A 23273-nucleotide genomic window follows, 5' to 3' on the forward strand; every position below is an offset into this window, starting at 1 on the left:
AGGGTCAGTGTGTATGTGGGACCCAACCTCCAGTGAGGGTCAGTGTGTATGTGGGACCCAACCTCCAGTGAGGGTCAGTGTGTATGTGGGACCCAACCTCCAGTGTGGGTCAGTGTGTATGTGGGACCCAACCTCCAGTGAGGGTGAGTGTGTATGTGGGACCCAACCTCCAGTGAGGGTCAGTGTGTATGTGGGACCCAACCTCCAGTGAGGGTCAGTGTGTATGTGGGACCCAACCTCCAGTGAGGGTCAGTGTGTATGTGGGACCCAACCTCCAGTGAGGGTGAGTGTGTATGTGGGACCCAACCTCCAGTGTGGGTCAGTGTGTATGTGGGACCCAACCTCCAGTGAGGATCAGTGTGTATGTGGGACCCATCCTCCAGTGAGGGTCAGTGTGTATGTGGGACCCAACCTCCAGTGTGGGTCAGTGTGTATGTGGGACCCAACCTCCAGTGTGGGTCAGTGTGTATGTGGGACCTAACCTCCAGTGAGGGTGAGTGTGTATGTGGGACCCAACCTCCAGTGTGGGTCAGTGTGTATGTGGGACCCAACCTCCAGTGAGGGTCAGTGTGTATGTGGGACCCAACCTCCAGTGAGGGTGAGTGTGTATGTGGGACCCAACCTCCAGTGAGGGTCAGTGTGTATGTGGGACCCAACCTCCAGTGAGGGTGAGTGTGTATGTGGGACCCAACCTCCAGTGAGGGTGAGTGTGTATGTGGGACCCAACCTCCAGTAAGGGACAGTGTGTATGTGGGACACAACCTCCAGTGAGGGTCAGTGTCTATGTGTGGGACCCAACCTCCAGTGAGGGTGAGTGTGTATGTGGGACCCAACCTCCAGTGAGGGTGAGTGTTTATGTGGGACACAACCTCCAGTGAGGGTCAGTGTGTGTGGGACCCATCCTCCAGTGAGGGTGAGTGTGTATGTGGGACCCAACCTCCAGTGTGGGTCAGTGTGTATGTGGGACCCAACCTCCAGTGAGGGTGAGTGTGTATGTGGGACCCAACCTCCAGTGAGGGTGAGTGTGTATGTGGGACCCAATCTCCAGTGTGGGTCAGTGTATATGTGGGATCCAACCTCCAGTAAGGGACAGTGTGTATGTGGGACCCAACCTCCAGTGTGGGTCAGTGTGTATGTGGGACCCAACCTCCAGTGAGGGTCAGTGTGTATGTGGGACCTAACCTCCAGTGAGGGTGAGTGTGTATGTGGGACCCAACCTCCAGTGTGGGTCAGTGTGTATGTGGGACCCAACCTCCAGTGAGGGTCAGTGTGTATGTGGGACCCAACCTCCAGTGTGGGTCAGTGTGTATGTGGGACCCAACCTCCAGTGAGGGTCAGTGTGTATGTGGGACCCAACCTCCAGTGAGGGTCAGTGTGTATGTGGGACCCAACCTCCAGTGTGGGTCAGTGTGTATGTGGGACCCAACCTCCAGTGAGGGTCAGTGTGTATGTGGGACCCAACCTCCAGTGAGGGTCAGTGTGTATGTGGGACCCAACCTCCAGTGTGGGTCAGTGTGTATGTGGGACCCAACCTCCAGTGTGGGTCAGTGTGTATGTGGGACCCAACCTCCAGTGAGGGTCAGTGTGTATGTGGGACCCAACCTCCAGTGAGGGTCAGTGTGTATGTGGGACCCAACCTCCAGTGAGGGTCAGTGTGTATGTGGGACCCAACCTCCAGTGAGGGTCAGTGTGTATGTGGGACCCAACCTCCAGTGAGGGTCAGTGTGTATGTGGGACCCAACCTCCAGTGAGGGTCAGTGTGTATGTGGGACCCAACCTCCAGTGAGGGTCAGTGTGTATGTGGGACCCAACCTCCAGTGAGGGTCAGTGTGTATGTGGGACCCAACCTCCAGTGAGGGTCAGTGTGTATGTGGGACCCAACCTCCAGTGAGGGTCAGTGTGTATGTGGGACCCAACCTCCAGTGTGGTCAGTGTGTATGTGGGACCCAACCTCCAGTGTGGGTCAGTGTGTATGTGGGACCCAACCTCCAGTGAGGGTCAGTGTGTATGTGGGACCCAACCTCCAGTGAGGGTCAGTGTGTATGTGGGACCCAACCTCCAGTGTGGGTCAGTGTGTATGTGGGACCCAACCTCCAGTGAGGGTGAGTGTGTATGTGGGACCCAACCTCCAGTGTGGGTCAGGTGTGTATGTGGGACCCAACCTCCAGTGAGGGTCAGTGTGTATGTGGGACCCAACCTCCAGTGGGTGAGTGTGTATGTGGGACCCAACCTCCAGTGAGGGTCAGTGTGTATGTGGGACCCAACCTCCAGTGAGGGTCAGTGTGTATGTGGGACCCAACCTCCAGTGAGGGTCAGTGTGTATGTGGGACCAACCTCCAGTGAGGGTAGTGTGTATGTGGGACCCAACCTCCAGTGAGGGTCAGTGTGTATGTGGGACCCAACCTCCAGTGAGTGTGGGTCAGTGTGTATGTGGGACCCAACCTCCAGTGTGGGTCAGTGTGTATGTGGGACCCAACCTCCAGTGACGGTCAGTGTGTATGTGGGACCCAACCTCCAGTGAGGGTCAGTGTGTATGTGGGACCCAACCTCCAGTGTGGGTCAGTGTGTATGTGGGACCCAACCTCCAGTGAGGGTGAGTGTGTATGTGGGACCCAACCTCCAGTGGATCAGTGTGTATGTGGGACCCAACCTCCAGTGAGGGTCAGTGTGTATGTGGGACCCAACCTCCAGTGAGGGTGAGTGTGTATGTGGGACCCAACCTCCAGTGTGGGTCAGTGTGTATGTGGGACCCAACCTCCAGTGAGGGTGAGTGTGTATGTGGGACCCAACCTCCAGTGAGGGTAGTGTGTATGTGGGACCCAATCTCCAGTGTGGGTCAGTGTGTATGTGGGACCCAACCTCCAGTAGGGTAGTGTGTATGTGGGTCAGTGTGTATGTGGGACCCAACCTCCAGTGAGGGTGAGTGTGTATGTGGGACCCAACCTCCAGTGAGGGCAGTGTGTATGTGGGACCCAACCTCCAGTGTGGGTCAGTGTGTATGTGGGACCCAACCTCCAGTGTGGGTCAGTGTGTATGTGGGACCCAACCTCCAGTGGGGGTGTGTATGTGGGACCCAACCTCCAGTGAGGGCAGTGTGTATGTGGGACCCAACCTCCAGTGTGGGTCAGTGTGTATGTGGGACCCAACCTCCAGTGTGGGTCAGTGTGTATGTGGGACCCAACCTCCAGTGAGGGTCAGTGTGTATGTGGGACCCAACCTCCAGTGGGGTCAGTGTGTATGTGGGACCCAACCTCCAGTGTGGGTCAGTGTGTATGTGGGACCAACCTCCAGTGAGTCAGTTGTATGTGGGACCCAACCTCCAGTGAGGGTAGTGTTGTATGTGGGACCCAACCTCCAGTGGGTCAGTGTGTATGTGGGACCCAACCTCCAGTGAGGGTGAGTGTGTATGTGGGACCCAACCTCCAAGTGTGGGTCAGTGTGTATGTGGGACCTAACCTCCAGTGAGGGTGAGTGTGTATGTGGGACCCAACCTCCAGTGTGGGTCAGTGTGTATGTGGGACCCAACCTCCAGTGTGGGTCAGTGTGTATGTGAGACCCATCCTCCAGTGAGGGTCAGTGTGTATGTGGGACTCAACCTCCAGTGTGGGTCAGTGTGTATGTGGGACCCAACCTCCAGTGTGGGTCAGTGTGTATGTGGGACCCAACCTCCAGTGAGGGTCAGTGTGTATGTGGGACCCAACCTCCAGTGAGGGTCAGTGTGTATGTGGGACCCAACCTCCAGTGAGGGTCAGTGTGTATGTGGGACCCAACCTCCAGTGAGGGTCAGTGTGTATGTGGGACCCAACCTCCAGTGACGATCAGTGTGTATGTGGGACCCATCCTCCAGTGAGGGTCAGTGTGTATGTGGGACCCAACCTCCAGTGAGGGTCAGTGTGTATGTGGGACCCAACCTCCAGTGAGGGTCAGTGTGTATGTGGGACCCAACCTCCAGTGAGGGTCAGTGTGTATGTGGGACCCAACCTCCAGTGAGGGTCAGTGTGTATGTGGGACCCAACCTCCAGTGAGGGTCAGTGTGTATGTGGGACCCAACCTCCAGTGTGGGTCAGTGTGTATGTGGGACCCAACCTCCAGTGTGGGTCAGTGTGTATGTGGGACCTAACCTCCAGTGAGGGTGAGTGTGTATGTGGGACCCAACCTCCAGTGGGGGTGTGTATGTGGGACCCAATCTCCAGTAAGGGACAGTGTGTATGTGGGACCCAACCTCCAGTGAGGGTCAGTGTCTATGTGTGGGACCCAACCTCCAGTGAGGGTGAGTGTGTATGTGGGACCCAACCTACAGTGAGGGTGAGTGTGTATGTGGGACCCAACCTCCAGTTTGGGTCAGTGTGTATGTGGGACACAACCTCCAGTGAGGGTGAGTGTGTATGTGGGACCCAATCTCCAGTGTGGGTCAGTGTGTATGTGGGACCCAACCTCCAGTGAGGGTCAGTGTGTATGTGGGACCCAACCTCCAGTGAGGGTGAGTGTGTATGTGGGACCCAACCTCCAGTGTGGGTCAGTGTGTATGTGGGACCTAACCTCCAGTGAGGGTGAGTGTGTATGTGGGACCCAACCTCCAGTGAGGGTCAGTGTGTATGTGGGACCCAACCTCCAGTGACGGTCAGTGTGTATGTGGGACCCATCCTCCAGTGAGGGTCAGTGTGTATGTGGGACCCAACCTCCAGTGAGGGTCAGTGCGTATGTGGGACCCAACCTCCAGTGTGGGTCAGTATGTATGTGGGACCCAACCTCCAGTGAGGGTGAGTGTGTATGTGGGACCCAATCTCCAGTGTGGATCAGTGTGTATGTGGGACCCATTCTCCAGTGTGGGTCAGTGTGTATGTGGGACCTAACCTACAGTGAGGGTGAGTGTGTATGTGGGACTCAACCTCCAGTTTGGGTCAGTGTGTATGTGGGACTTAACCTCCAGTGAGGGTGAGTGTGTATGTGGGACCCAATCTCCAGTGTGGGTCAGTGTATATGTGGGATCCAACCTCCAGCATGGGTCAGTGTGTATGTGGGACCCAACCTCCAGTGGGGGTGTGTATGTGGGACCCAATCTCCAGTAAGGGACAGTGTGTATGTGGGACCCAACCTCCAGTGTGGGTCAGTGTGTATGTGGGACCCAACCTCCAGTGTGGGTTGGTGTGTATGTGGGACCTAACCTCCAGTGAGGGTGAGTGTGTATGTGGGACCCAACCTCCAGTGTGGGTCATGTGTATGTGGGACCCAACCTCCAGTAAGGGACAGTGTGTATGTGGGACCCAACCTCCAGTGTGGGTCAGTGTGTATGTGGGACCTAACCTCCAGTGAGGGTGAGTGTGTATGTGGGACCCAACCTCCAGTTTGGGTCAGTGTGTATGTGGGACCCAACCTCCAGTGAGGGTGAGTGTGTATGTGGGACCCAACCTCCAGTGTGGGTCAGTGTGTATGTGGGACCCAACCTCCAGTGAGGGTGAGTGTGTATGTGTGACCCAACCTCCAGTGTGGGTCAGTCAGTGTGAATGTGGGACCCAACCTCCAGTGTGGGTCAGTGTTTATGTGGGACCCAACCTCCAGTGACGATCAGTATGTATGTGGGACCCATCCTCCAGTGAGGGTGAGTGTGTATGTGGGACCCAACCTCCAGTGTGGGTCAGTGTGTATGTGGGACCCAACCTCCAGTGAGGGTGAGTGTGTATGTGGGACCCAATCTCCAGTGTGGGTCAGTGTGTATGTGGGACCTAACCTCCAGTGAGGGTGAGTGTGTATGTGGGACCCAACCTCCAGAGAGGGTCAGTGTGTATGTGGGACCCAACCTCCAGTGACGGTCAGTGTGTATGTGGGACCCATCCTCCAGTGAGGGTCAGTGTGTATGTGGGACCCAACCTCCAGTGAGGGTCAGTGCGTGTGTGGGACCCAACCTCCAGTGTGGGTCAGTGTGTATGTGGGACCCAACCTCCAGTGAGGGTCAGTGTGTATGTGGGACCCAACCTCCAGTAAGGGACAGTGTGTATGTGGGACCGAACCTCCAGTGAGGGTCAGTGTCTATGTGGGACCCAACCTCCAGTGAGGGTGAGTGTGTATGTGGGACCTAACCTACAGTGGGGTAGTGTGTATGTGGGACCCAACCTGAGGGTGAGTGTGTATGTGGGACCCAACCTCCAGTTTGGGTCAGTATGTATGTGGGACCCAACCTCCAGTGAGGGTGAGTGTGTATGTGGGACCCAATCTCCAGTGTGGGTCAGTGTGTATGTGGGACCCAACCTCCAGTGAGGGTCAGTGTGTATGTGGGACCCAATCTCCAGTGAGGGTGAGTGTGTATGTGGGACCCAACCTCCAGTAAGGGACAGTGTGTATGTGGGACCCAACCTCCAGTGAGGGTCAGTGTCTATGTGTGGGACCCAACCTCCAGTGAGGGTGAGTGTGTATGTGGGACCCAACCTACAGTGAGGGTGAGTGTGTATGTGGGACCCAACCTCCAGTGTGGGTCAGTGTGTATGTGGGACCCAACCTCCAGTGTGGGTCAGTGTGTATGTGGGACCCATCCTCCAGTGAGGGTCAGTGTGTATGTGGGACCCAACCTCCAGTGAGGGTGAGTGTGTATGTGGGACCCAACCTCCGTGTGGGTCAGTGTGTATGTGGGACTAACCTCCAGTGAGGGTGAGTGTGTATGTGGGACCCAACCTCCAGTGAGGGTGAGTGTGTATGTGGGACCCAATCTCCAGTGTGGGTCAGTTTGTATGTGGGATCCAACCTCCATTGTGGGTCGGTGTGTAGCTGGGACCTAACCTCCAGTGACGGTGAGTGTGTATGTGGGACCCAACCTCCAGCATGGGTTCAGTGTGTATGTGGGACCCAACCTCCAGTGGGGGTGTGTATGTGGGACCCAACCTCCAGTGAGGGTCAGTGTGTATGTGGGACCCAATCTCCAGTGTGGGTCAGTGTCTATGTGTGGGACCCAACCTCCAGTGAGGGTGAGTGTGTATGTGGGGTCTAACCTACAGTTTGAGTCAGTATGTATGTGGGACCCAACCTCCAGTGAGGGTGAGTGTGTATGTGGGACCCAATCTCCAGTGTGGATCAGTGTGTATGTGGGACCCATTCTCCAGTGTGGGTCAGTGTGTATGTGGGACCTAACCTCCAGTGAGGGTGAGTGTGTATGTTGGACCCAACCTCCAGTGTGGGTCAGTGTGTATGTGGGACTTAACCTCCAGTGAGGGTGAGTGTGTATGTGGGACCCAACCTCCAGTGAGGGTGAGTGTGTATGTGGGACCCAATCTCCAGTGTGGGTCAGTGTGTATGTGGGATCCAACCTCCAGTGTGGGTCAGTGTGTATGTGGGACCCAACCTCCAGTGGGGGTGTGTATGTGGGACCCAATCTCCAGTAAGGGACAGTGTGTATGTGGGACCCAACCTCCAGTGTGGGTCGGTGTGTATGTGGGACCCAACCTCCAGTGTGGGTGGTGTGTATGTGGGACCCAACCTCCAGTGAGGGTGAGTGTGTATGTGGGACCCAACCTCCAGTGTGGGTCAGTGTGTATGTGGGACCCAACCTCCAGTGTGGGTCAGTGTGTATGTGGGACCCAACCTCCAGTGGGGTCAGTATGTATGTGGGACCCATCCTCCAGTGAGGGTGAGTGTGTATGTGGGACCCAACCTCCAGTTTGGGTCAGTGTGTATGTGGGACCCAACCTCCAGTGAGGGTGAGTGTGTATGTGGGACCCAACCTCCAGTGAGGGTCAGTGTGTATGTGGGACCCAACCTCCAGTGAGGGTCAGTGTGTATGTGGGACCCAACCTCCAGTGTGGGTCAGTGTGTATGTGGGACCCAACCTCCAGTGTGGGTCAGTGTGTATGTGGGACCCAACCTCCAGTGGGGTCAGTGTGTATGTGGGACCCAACCTCCAGTGAGGGTGAGTGTGTATGTGGGACCCAACCTCCAGTGGGTCAGTGTGTATGTGGGACCCAACCTCCAGTGAGGGTGAGTGTGTATGTGGGACCCAACCTCCAGTGTGGGTCAGTGTGTATGTGGGACCTAACCTCCAGTGAGGGTGAGTGTGTATGTGGGACCCAACCTCCAGTGTGGGTCAGTGTGTATGTGGGACCCAACCTCCAGTGAGGGTCAGTGTGTATGTGGGACCCAACCTCCAGTGAGGGTCAGTGTGTATGTGGGACCCAACCTCCAGTGACGATCAGTGTGTATGTGGGACCCATCCTCCAGTGAGGGTCAGTGTGTATGTGGGACCCAACCTCCAGTGTGGGTCAGTGTGTATGTGGGACCCAACCTCCAGTGAGGGTCAGTGTGTATGTGGGACCCAACCTCCAGTGAGGGTCAGTGTGTATGTGGGACCCAACCTCCAGTGAGGGTCAGTGTGTATGTGGGACCCAACCTCCAGTGAGGGTCAGTGTGTATGTGGGACCCAACCTCCAGTGTGGGTCAGTGTGTATGTGGGACCCAACCTCCAGTGAGGGTCAGTGTGTATGTGGGACCCAACCTCCAGTTTGGGTCAGTATGTATGTGGGACCCAACCTCCAGTGAGGGTGAGTGTGTATGTGGGACCCAATCTCCAGTGTGGGTCAGTGTGTATGTGGGACCCAACCTCCAGTGAGGGTCAGTGTGTATGTGGGACCCAATCTCCAGTGAGGGTGAGTGTGTATGTGGGACCCAACCTCCAGTAAGGGACAGTGTGTATGTGGGACCCAACCTCCAGTGAGGGTCAGTGTCTATGTGTGGGACCCAACCTCCAGTGAGGGTGAGTGTGTATGTGGGACCCAACCTCCAGTGAGGGTGAGTGTGTATGTGGGACCCAACCTCCAGTGAGGGTCAGTGTGTATGTGGGACCCAACCTCCAGTGAGTTTCAGTGTGTATGTGGGACCCAACCTCCAGTGAGGGTCAGTGTGTATGTGGGACCCAACCTCCAGTGAGGGTGAGTGTGTATGTGGGACCCAACCTCCAGTGTGGGTCAGTGTGTATGTGGGACTTAACCTCCAGTGAGGATGAGTGTGTATGTGGGACCCAACCTCCAGTGAGGGTGAGTGTGTATGTGGGACCCAACCTCCAGTGTGGGTCAGTGTGTATGTGGGACCTAACCTCCAGTGAGGGTGAGTGTGTATGTGGGACCCAACCTCCAGTGGGGGTGTGTATGTGGGACCCAATCTCCAGTAAGGGACAGTGTGTATGTGGGACCCAACCTCCAGTGTGGGTCGGTGTGTATGTGGGACCCAACCTCCAGTGAGGGTGAATGTGTATGTGGGACCCAATCTCCAGTGAGGGTCAGTGTGTATGTGGGACCCAACCTCCAGTGTGGGTCAGTGTGTATGTGGGACCCAACCTCCAGTGAGGGTGAGTGTGTATGTGGGACCCAACCTCCAGTGTGGGTCAGTGTGTATGTGGGACCCAACCTCCAGTGTGGGTCAGTGTGTATGTGGGACCCAACCTCCAGTGAGGGTCAGTGTGTATGTGGGACCCAACCTCCAGTGTGGGTCAGTGTGTATGTGGGACCCAACCTCCAGTGAGGGTGAGTGTGTATGTGGGACCCAACCTCCAGTGAGGGACAGTGTGTATGTGGGACCCAACCTCCAGTGTGGGTCAGTGTGTATGTGGGACCCAACCTCCAGTGAGGGTGAGTGTGTATGTGGGACCCAACCTCCAGTGTGGGTCAGTGTGTATGTGGGACCCAACCTCCAGTGAGGGTCAGTGTGTATGTGGGACCCAACCTCCAGTGAGGGTCAGTGTGTATGTGGGACCCAACCTCCAGTGTGGGTCAGTGTGTATGTGGGACCCAACCTCCAGTGACGATCAGTATGTATGTGGGACCCAACCTCCAGTGAGGGTCAGTGTGTATGTGGGACCCAACCTCCAGTGTGGGTCAGTGTGTATGTGGGACCCAACCTCCAGTGAGGGTCAGTGTGTATGTGGGACCCAACCTCCAGTGAGGGTGAGTGTGTATGTGGGACCCAACCTCCAGTGGGGGTGTGTATGTGGGACCCAATCTCCAGTAAGGGACAGTGTGTATGTGGGACCCAACCTCCAGTATGGGTCGGTGTTTATGTGGGACACAACCTCCAGTGAGGGTCAGTGTGTGTGGGACCCATCCTCCAGTGACGGTGAATGTGTATGTGGGACCTAACCTCCAGAGTGGGTCAGTGTGTATGTGGGACCCAACCTCCAGCGTGGGTCAGTGTGTATGTGGGACCTAACCTCCAGTGAGGGTGAGTGTGTATGTGGGACCCAACCTCCAGTGGGGTGTGTATGTGGGACCCAACCTCCAGTGTGGGTCAGTGTGTATGTGGGTCCCAACCTCCAGTGTGGGTCAGTGTGTATGTGGGACCTAACCTCCAGTGAGGGTGAGTGTGTATGTGGGACCCAACCTCCAGTGGGGGTGTGTATGTGGAACCCAACCTCCAGTAAGGGACAGTGTGTATGTGGGACCCAACCTCCAGTGTGGGTCGGTGTGTATGTGGGACCCAACCTCCAGTGTGGGTCAGTGTGTATGTGGGACCCAACCTCCAGTGAGGGTCAGTGTGTATGTGGGACCCAACCTCCAGTGTGGGTCAGTGTGTATGTGGGACCTAACCTCCAGTGAGGGTCAGTGTGTATGTGGGACCCAACCTCCAGTGACGATCTGTGTGTATGTGGGACCCATCCTCCAGTGAGGGTCAGTGTGTATGTGGGACCCAACCTCCAGTGAGGGTCAGTGCGTATGTGGGACCCAACCTCCAGTGTGGGTCAGTGTGTATGTGGGACCCAACCTCCAGTGAGGGTCAGTGTGTATGTGGGACCCAACCTCCAGTGACGATCAGTATGTATGTGGCACCCATCCTCCAGTGAGGGTCAGTGTGTATGTGGGACCCAACCTCCAGTGTGGGTCAGTGTGTATGTGGGACCTAACCTCCAGTGAGGGTGAGTGTGTATGTGGGACCCAACCTCCAGTGAGGGTCAGTGTGTATGTGGGACCCAACCTCCAGTGACGATCAGTGTGTATGTGGGACCCATCCTCCAGTGAGGGTCAGTGTGTATGTGGGACCCAACCTCCAGTGAGGGTCAGTGCGTGTGTGGGACCCAACCTCCAGTGTGGGTCAGTGTGTATGTGGGACCTAACCTCCAGTGAGGGTCAGTGTGTATGTGGGACCCAACCTCCAGTGACGATCAGTGTGTATGTGGGACCCATCCTCCAGTGAGGGTCAGTGTGTATGTGGGACCCATCCTCCAGTGAGGGTCAGTGTGTATGTGGGACCCAACCTCCAGTGTGGGTCAGTGTGTATGTGGGACCCAACCTCCAGTGGGGGTCAGTGTGTATGTGTGGGACCATCCTGGACATTGGTGCTCGAAGCCCAGAGTTGGACTGGAACTCATGACCCTTTGGCTAACAGTGAACCTGCACTGACTGACCAGCATCTATAAAAAGCAGAGCAGCAGAACTTCGTGGCGGATGAATTATTTCAGGGTCCGCGGTTGGGCAGAGGCTGCAGACTCAGCGTTAAAACAGCCAGCTACACTTGTTGTTGTTGCTCTCCATTCAGATCAGAGTCCTGAGTCTGTATAACACTGGCGTCTGTGTGAGTTATTTAACATTTTCACAGAGGCTGCTTCTCCCCCGAATCTGGCTTCAGCTGGAGTCATACAGAGAATTACAGTCATAGAGTCAGACAGGACAGAACAGGCCCGTTGGCCCAAGTTGTCCATGCTGACTAAGATTCCCAACTAACCCAGTCCATTTGTCAGCTTTAGGCCCATATCTCTCTAAACCTTTCCTATGCATGCACGTGTCTTGCAAACGTTGTGAATGTACCTGCCTCAACCTCTTCCTCTGGCAGCTTGTTCCATTTACTGACTACCTGCAGGGTGAGAAAGATGCCTTTCAGGTTGCTATCAAACCTTACCTCTCACCTCAAATCTACGGCATACCTTCTAGTTCCTGATTTTCCAGTCCTGGGAAAAAGAGTGCGTGCATTCACCCTATCCATACCCCTCGTGATTTTATACACCTCTGCAAGGCCACCCTTCATTCTCTTACTCTCCAGTAAGTAACGCCCCAGTCTGCTCAACCTCTCTCCACAACTCAGAGCCTTGGGTCTCAGCAACATCCTCATAAATCCCCTTTCCAGCTTTGCCGCATCTTTCCGACAGCAGGGAGACCACAAATCAGAGGAATACAGTATTGCAAATGTGGTCCCACCCACACACCTTATACAACTGCGATATACCAGCTCTGGGTCTACACTCAGCACCCTGACACATCAAGTCGTGGATTTCAAACATGTCACTTCATCCATGTCAACTGAGATTCGAGCTACATCAATTAAACTGCCAAGATTACACTTGTATTCCCCCACACCTTTCCTACCCAGATGCGTTTGAAACACTGCAATTACAGTATTGTACAAAACTCTTAGCCACATATTTATAAAGCAAGGTTGCCTTAGACTTTTGAATAGTTCTGTAGTAATTTTATGTTTTGCACTGATGATAAAATTGATACTGATATGGGTAACACACATAAAAGTTGCTGGTGAACGCAGCAGGCCAGGCAGCATCTATAGGAAGAGGTACAGTCGATGTTTCGGGCTGAGACCCTTTGTCAAGACTAACTGAAAGAAGAGCTAGTAAGAGATTTGAAAGTGGGAGGGGGGCGAGATCCAAACTGATAGGAGAAGACAGGAGGGGGAGGGATGGAGCCAAGAGCTGGACAGTTGATTGGCAAAAGGAATATCAGAGGATCATGGGACAGGAGGCCTAGGGAGAAAGAAAAGAGGAGGGGGGAAAAACCCAGAGGATGGGCAAGGGGTATAGTGAGAGGGACAGAGGGAGAAAAAGGAGAGAGAGAAAAAGAATATATATATATATATATATATATGTGTGTGTGTGTGTGTGTGTGTGTGTGTGTGTGCGTGTGTGTGTATATATATATAAATAGCGAATGGGGTATGAGGAGGAGGAGGGGCATTGACGGAAGTTAGAGAAGTCAATGTTCATGCCATCAGGTTGGAGGCTACCCAAATGGAATATTGTTGTTGTTCCAACCTGGGTGTGGCTTCATCTTGACAGTAGAGAAGGCTGTGGATAGACATATCAGAATGGGAATGGGACGTGGAATTAAAATGTGTGGTATCTCTATTGTGTATTGAAGGAGAATCATGATTGGGAAGAGGGGAAGGAATGAGAAGCACCAGAGAGACGTTCTGTAATGCTCAATAAACCAGTTGGCTGGAATCAAATGAGTTTCCCTGGTATCTCAGGGCTGGGTGTGTCTGCACCGGTGCCACACCCCGTCCCCCCCACCCCGGCACGCCCTCTCCCGTCCTGCACCCCTCCACCCTCACCATTCCCAACATCCTTTGCTTCCACCAAACCCGCTCTCTGCTCCACGTTGACAAATACAGAACAGTGCAAAAGTCTTGGGCACCCTAGCTGTAGATACTTGCCGAAGATGTTTTTGCACAGTGCTGTACAGCTGCCTGCACTACCCCATCTTGTCAGCTTATTCCAGATAACCACCACCCTCTGTGTGAAGAATACCCCTCAGATACACCTCAGAGAGAGAGAGAGAGACTGTGTGGTGCGTCACTCCTCACACAGACATTTTGCAGAATATTTCCCTTTATTTTACGAGTTGCGATCTCAACCCGGCGTGGGTGGAAAGTGTACTCGGGACTGGACCCGGCTGGGTTCGAACTCGGGAACCTCCGCTCCCGGGTCCGGCGCTGATGTCATTGCGCCAGCAGCCAAGCCCAATTAGACCCCTTTTCTAAGAAAGTATGTGCTGGCACTGGAGAGGATCCAGGGGAAGTTCATGAGAATGATCCTGGAATTGAAAGGGTTAAGGTATGAGGAGCTTTTAATGGCTCCGAGCCTGCACTCGCTGGATTTAGAAGAATGGAGGAGGGGGATCTTTTTGAAACTGTCAAATATTGAAAAGCCTAGATCGGATCAATGTGGTGAAGATGTTTCCAGTAGTGAGTGAATCTACAATCAGAGAGCACAGCCTCAGAAAAGAAGGACGTCCCTTTACAACCGAGATAAGGAGGAATTTCTTTAGCCAAAGGGAGATGAATCTGTGGAACTAAATGCCACAGATGGCTGTAGAGGGCAAGCCATTGGGTGGATGCAAAGCGGTGGTTGATAGGTTATTGATTAGTGAGGACATCAATTTGACGAGAAGGCAGAAGAATGGCGTTGAGAGGGCTAATAAATCACCCATAGTGCTGGAACAGACTCAATGGGCCAAATGGCCTAATTCTGCTCTTATGTCATATGGTCTCTGATTGTTAGTTTTAAAATCCTCTATAACAATCCTCACAAAATTGAAGGGGTTCATGGCTTAATAAAAGGTTGGGAACCCCTGTTCATTAAGCCTCAGCCTTCAATATTCCAGTCAGCCTATCCAATCTCTCCTCCGAATTATTTTAATTTCCTTAAAGAGATAACAGAAATTAAGCAACTGGAAATCTGTTCACTGTCCATCCTCTTAATGTGTTTCTAGGAGACCTCTGATTCCCCTTGACTGCCTCAAAGCCTCCCCCATCCTCTGCCTACCAGTGTTGTGGGAGACAGATCTCTGCCTGTGTGCCCAGAGAGCCAAGTTCTTCGGGTACAGAGCTTGGAAAAAGTGACACAAAGGACTATTAACATCGTAAATCAGCGAGTTGTTTGTTATGTCTCCCCTCCTGCTGTGAAATGGACACACCTATTTTTCCCTTATTAGGGAGAGAGAGAGCCTGTGGTATGTTGAATTACCGGGTGAACGAGTAGTCTTTGGGGTACTGCAAGTCTGTGTCTTTATTGATGCTTTGCTGCATGCTTGAGTGCTCGTTGTGGGGGGGGGGGTGCCAATGCTTTTTTTTGCTGGTGAGATCGTTGCTTTGCTGCTGCTTACGTGTGGGAGGGGGAGCTGGGAGGGCTTTGGGGGTTCTAACATTTAACTGCCATCCATTCTTTGGGGCACTCCTCTGTTTTCGTGGATGGTTGTGAAGAAAAAGTATTTCAGGATGTATATTGTATACGTTTGTCTGGCATTAAATGTACCTTTGAAACATAGTGTAGTGGTTAGTGTTGCACTATTATGCACCCACCATTCTGTGTAAAAACCCTACCTCTAACATTACCCCCTATACTTCCCTCCAATCACCTTAAAATGATGCCTCCCATCCCCATCCCCCCACCTCTTTATACCGGCTATCTCCCTCTCTTTGGAAGTATTTCTCGTCAAAGTTTGGAGTTCAATCCCGGTGTTTTCTGTAAGGGGTCTGTGTGTCCTCCCCAAGGAATGCCGGGGGTTTTCTCCTGGGTACTCTGGTATCCTCCCATAGTCCAAAGATGTACCGGTTAGTAGGTTAATTGGTCAATGTGAGTTGTCCTGTAACTAGGCTGGGGTTAAATCAGGGGTTGCTGGGCGGTGTGGCTCACAGAAGGGGCCTACTCTGCACTATACCTCAATGAATAAAATTAATCGAATAAAAGAATGTCTGCCATACCTGGAATTTGGAAAGTTAGTACAGTGGCCTTGCTTCAAGTTTGATTCTGACCACTAGCGTGGAGTTTGCATGTTCTCTGATATGACTGTGTGGGTTCCCCCTCCACCCGGAAGATGGAGCGGTTATTCGGCTGCAGTACATTAGATAACAGTGTAAAGAATTGAAGGGTATCCCATTCCAATATCCATGTGTAATAAAGCTATGTGGAGTACTTCGCCATGTCTTCAACCTGAGCCTGAGGCTCCGGAGGGTTCCTGTGCTGTGGAAGATGTCCTGCCTCGTCCCTGTGCTGAAGACCCAGGAGAGACTTGTTCTGGAGCTGCTCCGGCCTATGGTCAGGCCACACTTAGATCCCCACTAGTTCACCTACCAGCCCCGACTAGGAGTTGAGGATGCCACTGTCTACCTGCTGAACCGTGTCTACGCCCACCTGGACAAGCCAGTGAGCACTGTGAAGGTCATGTTTTTTGACTTCTCCAGTGCGTTCAACACCATCCGCCCTGCTCTGCTGGGGGAGAAGCTGACAGCGATGCAGGTGGATGCTTTCCTGGTGTCATGGATTCTTGATTGACTGACTGGCAGACCACAGTACGTGTGCTTGCAACACTGTGTGTCCGACAGAGTGATCAGCAGCACTGGGGCTCCACAGGGGACTGTCTTGTCTTCCTTTCTCTTCACCATTTACACCTCGGACTTCAACTACTGCACAGAGTCTTGTCATCTTCAGAAGTTTTCTGATGACTCTGCCATAGTCATAGGGAGATGAGGCTGAGTACAGGGCTACGGTAGGAAACTTTGTCACATGGTGTGAGCAGAATTATCTGCAGCTTAATGTGAAAAAGACTAAGGAGCTGGTGGTAGACCTGAGGAGAGCTAAGGTACCGGTGACCCCTGTTTCCATCCAGGGGGTCAGTGTGGACATGGTGGAGGATTACAAATACCTGGGGATACGAATTGACAATAAACTGGACTGGTCAAAGAACACTGAGGCTGTCTACAAGAAGAGTCAGAGCCGTCTCTATTTCCTGAGGAGATTGAGGTCCTTTAACATCTGCTGGACGATGCTGAGGATGTTCTACGAGTCTGTGGTGGCCAGTGCTATCATATTTGCTGTTGTGTGCTGGGGCAGCAGGCTGAGGGTAGCAGACACCAACAGAATTAACAAACTCATTCGTAAGGCCAGTGATGTTGTGGAGATGGAACTGGACTCTCTGACGGTGGTGTCTGAAAAGAGGATGCTGTCCAAGTTGCATGCCATCTTGAACAATGTCTTCCATCCACGGACTGGTTGGGCACAGGAGTACATTCAGCCAGAGACTCATTCCACCGAGATGCAACACTGAGCGTCATAGGAAGTCATTCCTGCCTGTGGCCATCAAACTTTACAACTCCTCCCTTGGAGGGTCAGACACCCTGAGCCAATAGGCTGGTCCTGGACCTATTTCATAATTTACTGGCATAATTTACATATTGCTATTTAATTATGTATGGTTTTATTACTATTTAATTATTTATGGTGCAACTGTAACAAAAAACAATTTCCCTCAGGATCAATAAAGTATGACTATGATTATGACTATGACAATGACTATGACTAATGGAAATTCACTTCCCAGTCTCCAAAACAGCTTGTTGTTACCCTCACTTCTTTAGCACAGCAACAGAAATTGTTCAAATTTTAAGATGTCCCAACACGTAAAACTTAAATAACAACATTCTACAAAGTTTAAATTTTGAACTTTGTGGTTTAATTTATCAAAATTACTTTTTTAGGTCTTCTTTGAGTGATCCAATTTTTTTACTTTGGAAAGATAAAGGTATTAATTCTTTTTTGGATATATTTGGAGATTAGCTGAGATTCCTGCACGAATCAGCTCCGTTATAGAGGTTGAAATTTCCATTTGAATTAGTCCGATATAGCTTTCAAAGTTAACGGTGGTTCAGTCGGAGGAAGATCGGTACCTTTCGGTCTCACCAGAGGTTTGCCGTCTTTCCCGTTCTTAGACATTGCAGACCTTAAAAACATCCAAATATCAAAAAACACAATTTGTTTCAAAGTATTATAAAAGTCGATGCCTTAATGGTTAGCTTAAATGTAGCTGATCATAGGAAAAAAACTCAGAGGTAATGGAGCGAGTCAAGAACACGACTTCACTCCATGAGCTCTACCGGAATGTAATTTTCCTTACATATTGGAGGCTGACCTGTTAGATACTATTATGAGTATGAATCCTTCGATCAAGGGTTCTATTAGAAGAATTTTTAATTTATTATTACAATGGGATAAGCGTCCTTTATCTAAGATTAAACAGGATTGGGAAAAGGAACTTTATTTGACTTTTATGATGGAGGATTGGATGTGGATTTTGAAGTTGGTTAACTCTTCTTCAATTTATGCCAGCCATTCATTGATTCAATTTAAAATTGTACATCGTTATCATTTGACGAAGGAGAGACTTTCTAAAATCTTTTCTAATGTTGATAGTCATTGTGATAGATGTAAAACTGAAATAGCTACACTGATACATATGTTTTGGTCTTGGTCTATATTGGAACAGTTCTGGAAGTCGGTTTTTTCAACAATTTCTAAAGCACTTAAAATTAATCTACAGCCTAATAAATTAACTGTGCTTTTTGGAATAATTCCTCAAAATATTCATAGTATTTCTGTGTCTGACCAACATGTTATTACATTTGTTACATTGATAGCTAGGAGGGCTATTTTGTTGAAGTGGAAGGGTACATCGACTCCCACTTTGTCAGAATGGTTCTCTCAAGTGATTCTATGTCTTAGTTTGGAGAAAATTAGAAGTCGAACCTTTGAACCTTTATTTGATTTTGAGAAAAGATGGGGCTCATTTGCTCGTTATTATCATCTGAGCTAATTGATATAATTTTTCCACGATCTAATTGTAAATTTTTTAGTATATTTTCTTTTCTTGCTGGTGGCTTGGTTTATTTTTGGAAGCTTTTTGTATGACGCATGACTCCGGGGTTGTACACCTAATGGGTTCTTTTTTTTCTCACTTTTCTGCTTAGTAGGTTTTTTTTGTTATCATAAAATCTTTTTTCAATCTTTAAGATAATGTCTTGTTTGAGACATTGTAAGTGTTGTTACTTCAATGTACTCATGTTATTGTTTCTGTATAATATAAGAATAAAAAGATTTGAAAAGAAAGAAAAAACAACATTCTTTGCTCACCCTATTCTTTTTTTTTGTTCTCTTGGCTTGTTCTTTCTTTGTTCTCGTAACAGTCAGTGTTTTCGAGCTGAGAACCCTAATCAGGAATGGCGAGAGCGGAGCGCGGTGGGAAGGATGTGGGACAGGTGCCAGAGAAGGAGTGCCAGGGGTGGGGGGTGAATGCGGGTGCAGACACACCCAGCTCGGAGACCTTTGATTCCATACAACTGGTCTTTTGATCATTACAGAATGTGTCTCTGGTGCTTTGTGCTCCCTCCCCCTTTGCTTCCCCTTTTCCCAACTATGATTCTCCTCTCCTTGTCCCCGTCCCACTCTCAGTGCACAATAGAGACCCAGATCAGAATCAGGTTTATCATCACTCACATATGTCATGAAATTATTTTTTCTGTGGCAGCAGTACAGTGCAATACGTAAAATTTCTGCAGCACTGTGCAAAACTCTTCACCACATTTATCTAGTACAGCTAGAGTGCTCAAGACATTTGCACAGTATGGTATGGTATGTTTTGATGTACACATGATAGATAAATTATTATCAATCTGAACAAGAGGATCAGTTGTGGGGCTGCTGATGGGGGTGGGGGGAAGAGGAGGGTGAAGGGTGACTGAGTGACTGGCCTGAACAAGAGCATCAGTTGTAGGGCTGCTGGGGACAAATGGCCTCCTCTTGTACTCTTCAGCAAAACTTTGAAAATCCGCCATCCAGCTAATGTGAATTGTCATTGATTCAGCATTCAAAGGGCTCCAGCATTCTTTATAAACCCACCAAGAGCCACTCCTATTCTGCTTTGAAGTCCATCAGCTTCCTTTCTGGGGGTTTCAATAGTCCAGGCAACCTCCCCACCATCTGGACCATTTTCACAAGATGGCATCCATTATAAGGACCTTCACAACCCCGAACATGCCCTCTTTGTATCAGAACCATCAGGGAGGAGGTACAGGAGCCTGAAGATCCACACTCAAGGTATTAGGAACAGCTTCTTCCTCTCTGCCCGAGTCCTGATGAAGGGTCTCAGCTCAAAACATTGACTGTTTGTTCCTCTCCATAGATGCTGCCTGACCTGTTGAGTTCATCCAGCATTTTTTGTGTGTTAATTGTCATGGTCCGGATCGGGGTCCCTTCAAATTTACTTTGTTTACGTTACGATCCGGACCGCTGATTCCTTGTTTCCCTTTGGTTCCCTGTTTTCTCGTGTCCCTCAGCTTTGGTGATTGGAGGCAATTTAGTCTCGACTGAACCGGTAGTTTATAGTCTCTGGCTTTCAGCTGTTCGGTGCGAGAGTGTCTGCAAAGTTACCAAAGGTACGGTGTGCCATTGTCATCTGGCCGGAGCAAGCCTAGTCTCCGCCCGAAGCGAGTGCCGGTAATTCGCCTTTCCTCACCGGAGCAACCCTGTCCAGTTACCTCACTGAAGCGAGCCTGCAAAGTTTCCTCATCGAGGTGGGTCCGTCAGTTAACCCCCCGGAGGGAATCAAGAACCGCTGTCTACTGTTCCCGGGCCGAGTCGAGAGCTCGCCACTACCCGGAGGCTCCAAGTCAAGTCCTGGCTCCGGGGGCATCCAAGTACCAAGTCAAGTCCTGGCCCTGGCGACACCCAAGTTCCGAGTCAAGTCCTGGTCCTGGCGGCACCCAAGTTCTGAGTCAAGTCCTGGCCCTGGCGGTCTGTGATTCCTGTCCTACCCCCCTGTCTGAATCCCTTCTCTGCCCCTCTCGCCTCTAGTTCTCATCTGCAGCCCTCACCTGCACTTCGGTCCAGTTCTATCGCCGGAGCTAGACAGGTACTGTCTGGTGTTCTTTCATGTTGGTCTTGTCTTGTCCTCGCCTCCGTGGGGTAAGTCTGGCCGTCTTGCTGTTGCCCCACGGGTGTTCATGACTTGTCGTGTCTTGTCCTCGCCTCCGTGGGGTAAGTCAGGCCATCTTGCTGTTGCCCTGCGGAGGGTCATGAGCCCCGGCCCTATCTCCTGTACCCAAGGAGGAGACCCGGCTCTCTGTTCTGTGTGTGAGTCCCGGCCCTATGTCCTGTACCCAAGGAAGGGTCCCGACTCTGTGTTCTGTGTATGTGTCCATGGTTCCATGTACCTGCTCTCCCGAGACTGAGGCTCTGTTTTCCATGTTCCTCCTCTCCCTAGCCCATGTCATGTCCTTGCCTGGTTCTGGGGTCCGAGCCCGAGGCAAGACCCAGGTACTGGGTCCTTGCCCATTCTCGGGCTCGGAGTCCATACCCTAGCCTCTTCATGTCTCCTCTAGTTCTGGGAGCCGATTCCGAGTCCAAGCCCAGACCCTTGGTCTCAGCCTAGTCGTAGTCCTGAGTCCTTGTCCAGTTTGCTACTCCTGCTCCTGCCTTGCTCTCCTGGTATCGAACAATAAACTAAATCTAAGTAACCTCACAAGATGTGTCTTGCATTTGGGTCCACCCTTGCTTCTAGTGCCCCCCCGACTGTGACTTTAGTCTCCTCCTCTGCCTTCAGATGCATGAACGCACAGACACTCCCTCGTTACTTTGCTCTTTTCATACCACAAATTTATTTTTAATATATTTCTTATTAACTTGTGGTAATATTTGATATATTGTATTGTACTGCTGCCACAAAACAATAAGTTTCACAACATACACTCAGTAGCCACTTTATTAGTGTATCTGCTCACTAATGCAAATATATAATTAGCCAATCGTGTGGCAGCAACTCAATGCATAAAAGCATGCAGACATGGTCAAGAGGTTCAGTTGTTGTTCAGACCAAACATCAGAATGGGGAAGATATTTGACTTTAACTGTGGAACGATGGTTGGTGCCAGATGGGATGGATTGAGTATCTCAGACACTGCTGATCTCCTGGGATTTTCATTCACAACAGTCTCTAGAGTTTACAGGAGTGGAGTGAAAAACAAACAACTATCCAGTGAGTGACAGTTCTGAGACCAAAAGCACAGTGTTAATGAGAGAGGTCAGACTGGTTCAAGCTGACAGGAAAGCGACAGCAACTCAAATAACCACACGTTATGACAGTGGTGTGCAGAAGAGCACCTGTGAACGCACAACACTTTGAACAAATGTCACGACACATGCTGGTGATAATAAACCTGATTCTGAATGGACTACAGCAGCAGAAGACCATGAACAGACACTCACCGGTCACTTTATTAGGTGCAGGAGTTGACCACTGTGTGCACATCAGTGACAATAGACCTGATTCTGAACCCACCAAAGAGAAAAGGGTTAAAGCCTAAACACAAAATATTTTGCAGAGGCTTGAAATGCAGAGCAATACACACAGAAAGCTGGGGGAACTCAGGAGGTCAGGGAGCATCTATGGAAATGAATAATCCGTCAATATTTTGGCCCGAGGCCCTTCTTTAGAACTGGAAAGGAAGGAGGAAGCCATCAGAATAAAAAGGTGGGAGGGGAGGGAAAAGAGGACAGGGTGCTGGATTATAGAAATGTAGAGCTTCGAAGGTGTGCAAAGATACCGGCAGCAAGAACGCGTTAGACTGAGCCATTAAAGGAGCAGCGGCTGTATGCCTAAGGCAGTGCTGTGACTCTTTGACCCAGTATAGTCACAAGCTGCGGTGTAACAAGTCAGGAAGCTGACAGACGGGTTGAGGAAGCTTTATTGAAAAAGGAAGCGGTTGGAGTTCATCTCTGTTTCCTTCTTGAAACGTCTGTGGTTGAGTAACAGGGCCTCACAGCACAGAAACAGGCCCTTCAGCCCGTCAAGCTCATGCTGAGCATCAGCCACCCACTGATACCAATCCAGAAGAACATCAGAGCACTGGAGGAACTCAGCAGGTCAAGCAGCATCTATGGAGGGGAATGGACAGTCAATGTTTCTGGCCCAAAAAAGTGAACCGTTCAGCATTTTGTATGCTGCTCTGGCCTTCCAGCATCTGCAGAATCTCTTGTGTACTTAAGACTGTAAGACATAGGAACATAATTTGGCCACTTGGGACATCAGGTCTGCTCCATCATTCGATCATGGCTAATTTACTTTCTCTCTCAACCACATTCTCCTGCTTCCTCCGCGTAAACTTTGAAACCCTAACTAATCCAGGACCAATCAACTGCCACTTTAAGTACAGCTACTGATTAATCAGGGCAGTTGAGTTCTCATGGTCTAGCAGGATATCCTGCTGCAAATATCTGACCTAAAAAAATCCAGGCCATAGACACCATAAGACCATAAGACATAGGAGCAGAATTAAGCCATTCAGCCTATCGAGTCTGCACCTCCATTCATACATGCTGATTTATTATCCCTTTCAACCCCATTCTCCTGCCTTCTCCCTATAACCTTTGACACCCTTACTAATCAAGAACCTATCAACCTCCACTTCAGGTATACCCAATGACTTGCCCTCCACAGCCATCCGTGGCAGTGAATGCCACAGATTCACCACCCTCCACCTGAAGAAATTCCTCCTCATCTCTGTTCCACATTCCCATCAACTCTCCTCAAATTCCACCCCTCACCCACACCAGGAATTGGGGGAAATCCACATTGGCCAATTAACCCCCGACCCCGTAGGGATGTAGGGGGAAATCTTAATGGCTGAGGAGGACACCGAATCCATTCTGACTCCCATCATTCTCAATCACCCTGCCCTTCTCCGTACATCCC

At 50.9% G+C, this 23273-nt stretch overlaps 1 protein-coding gene across 1 annotated transcript in view; it reads right to left on the bottom strand.

Annotated features, from left to right (window-relative positions):
• Nucleotides 1-17304: 17304 nt before the first annotated feature.
• The window catches only part of LOC134346252 (uncharacterized), a 105361-nt gene continuing 99392 nt past the window's right edge, over nt 17305-23273 (bottom strand). Inside the window, exon 7 of the mRNA XM_063047577.1 lies at nt 17305-17471. Within this exon, the coding sequence (XP_062903647.1) occupies nt 17363-17471 (109 nt within the window). The 3' untranslated portion in view covers nt 17305-17362. The remainder of the gene's footprint in view (nt 17472-23273) is intronic.

Source organism: Mobula hypostoma, chromosome 5 (genome assembly GCF_963921235.1).
Source record: "Mobula hypostoma chromosome 5, sMobHyp1.1, whole genome shotgun sequence".
Taxonomy (NCBI): Eukaryota; Metazoa; Chordata; class Chondrichthyes; order Myliobatiformes; family Myliobatidae; genus Mobula; species Mobula hypostoma.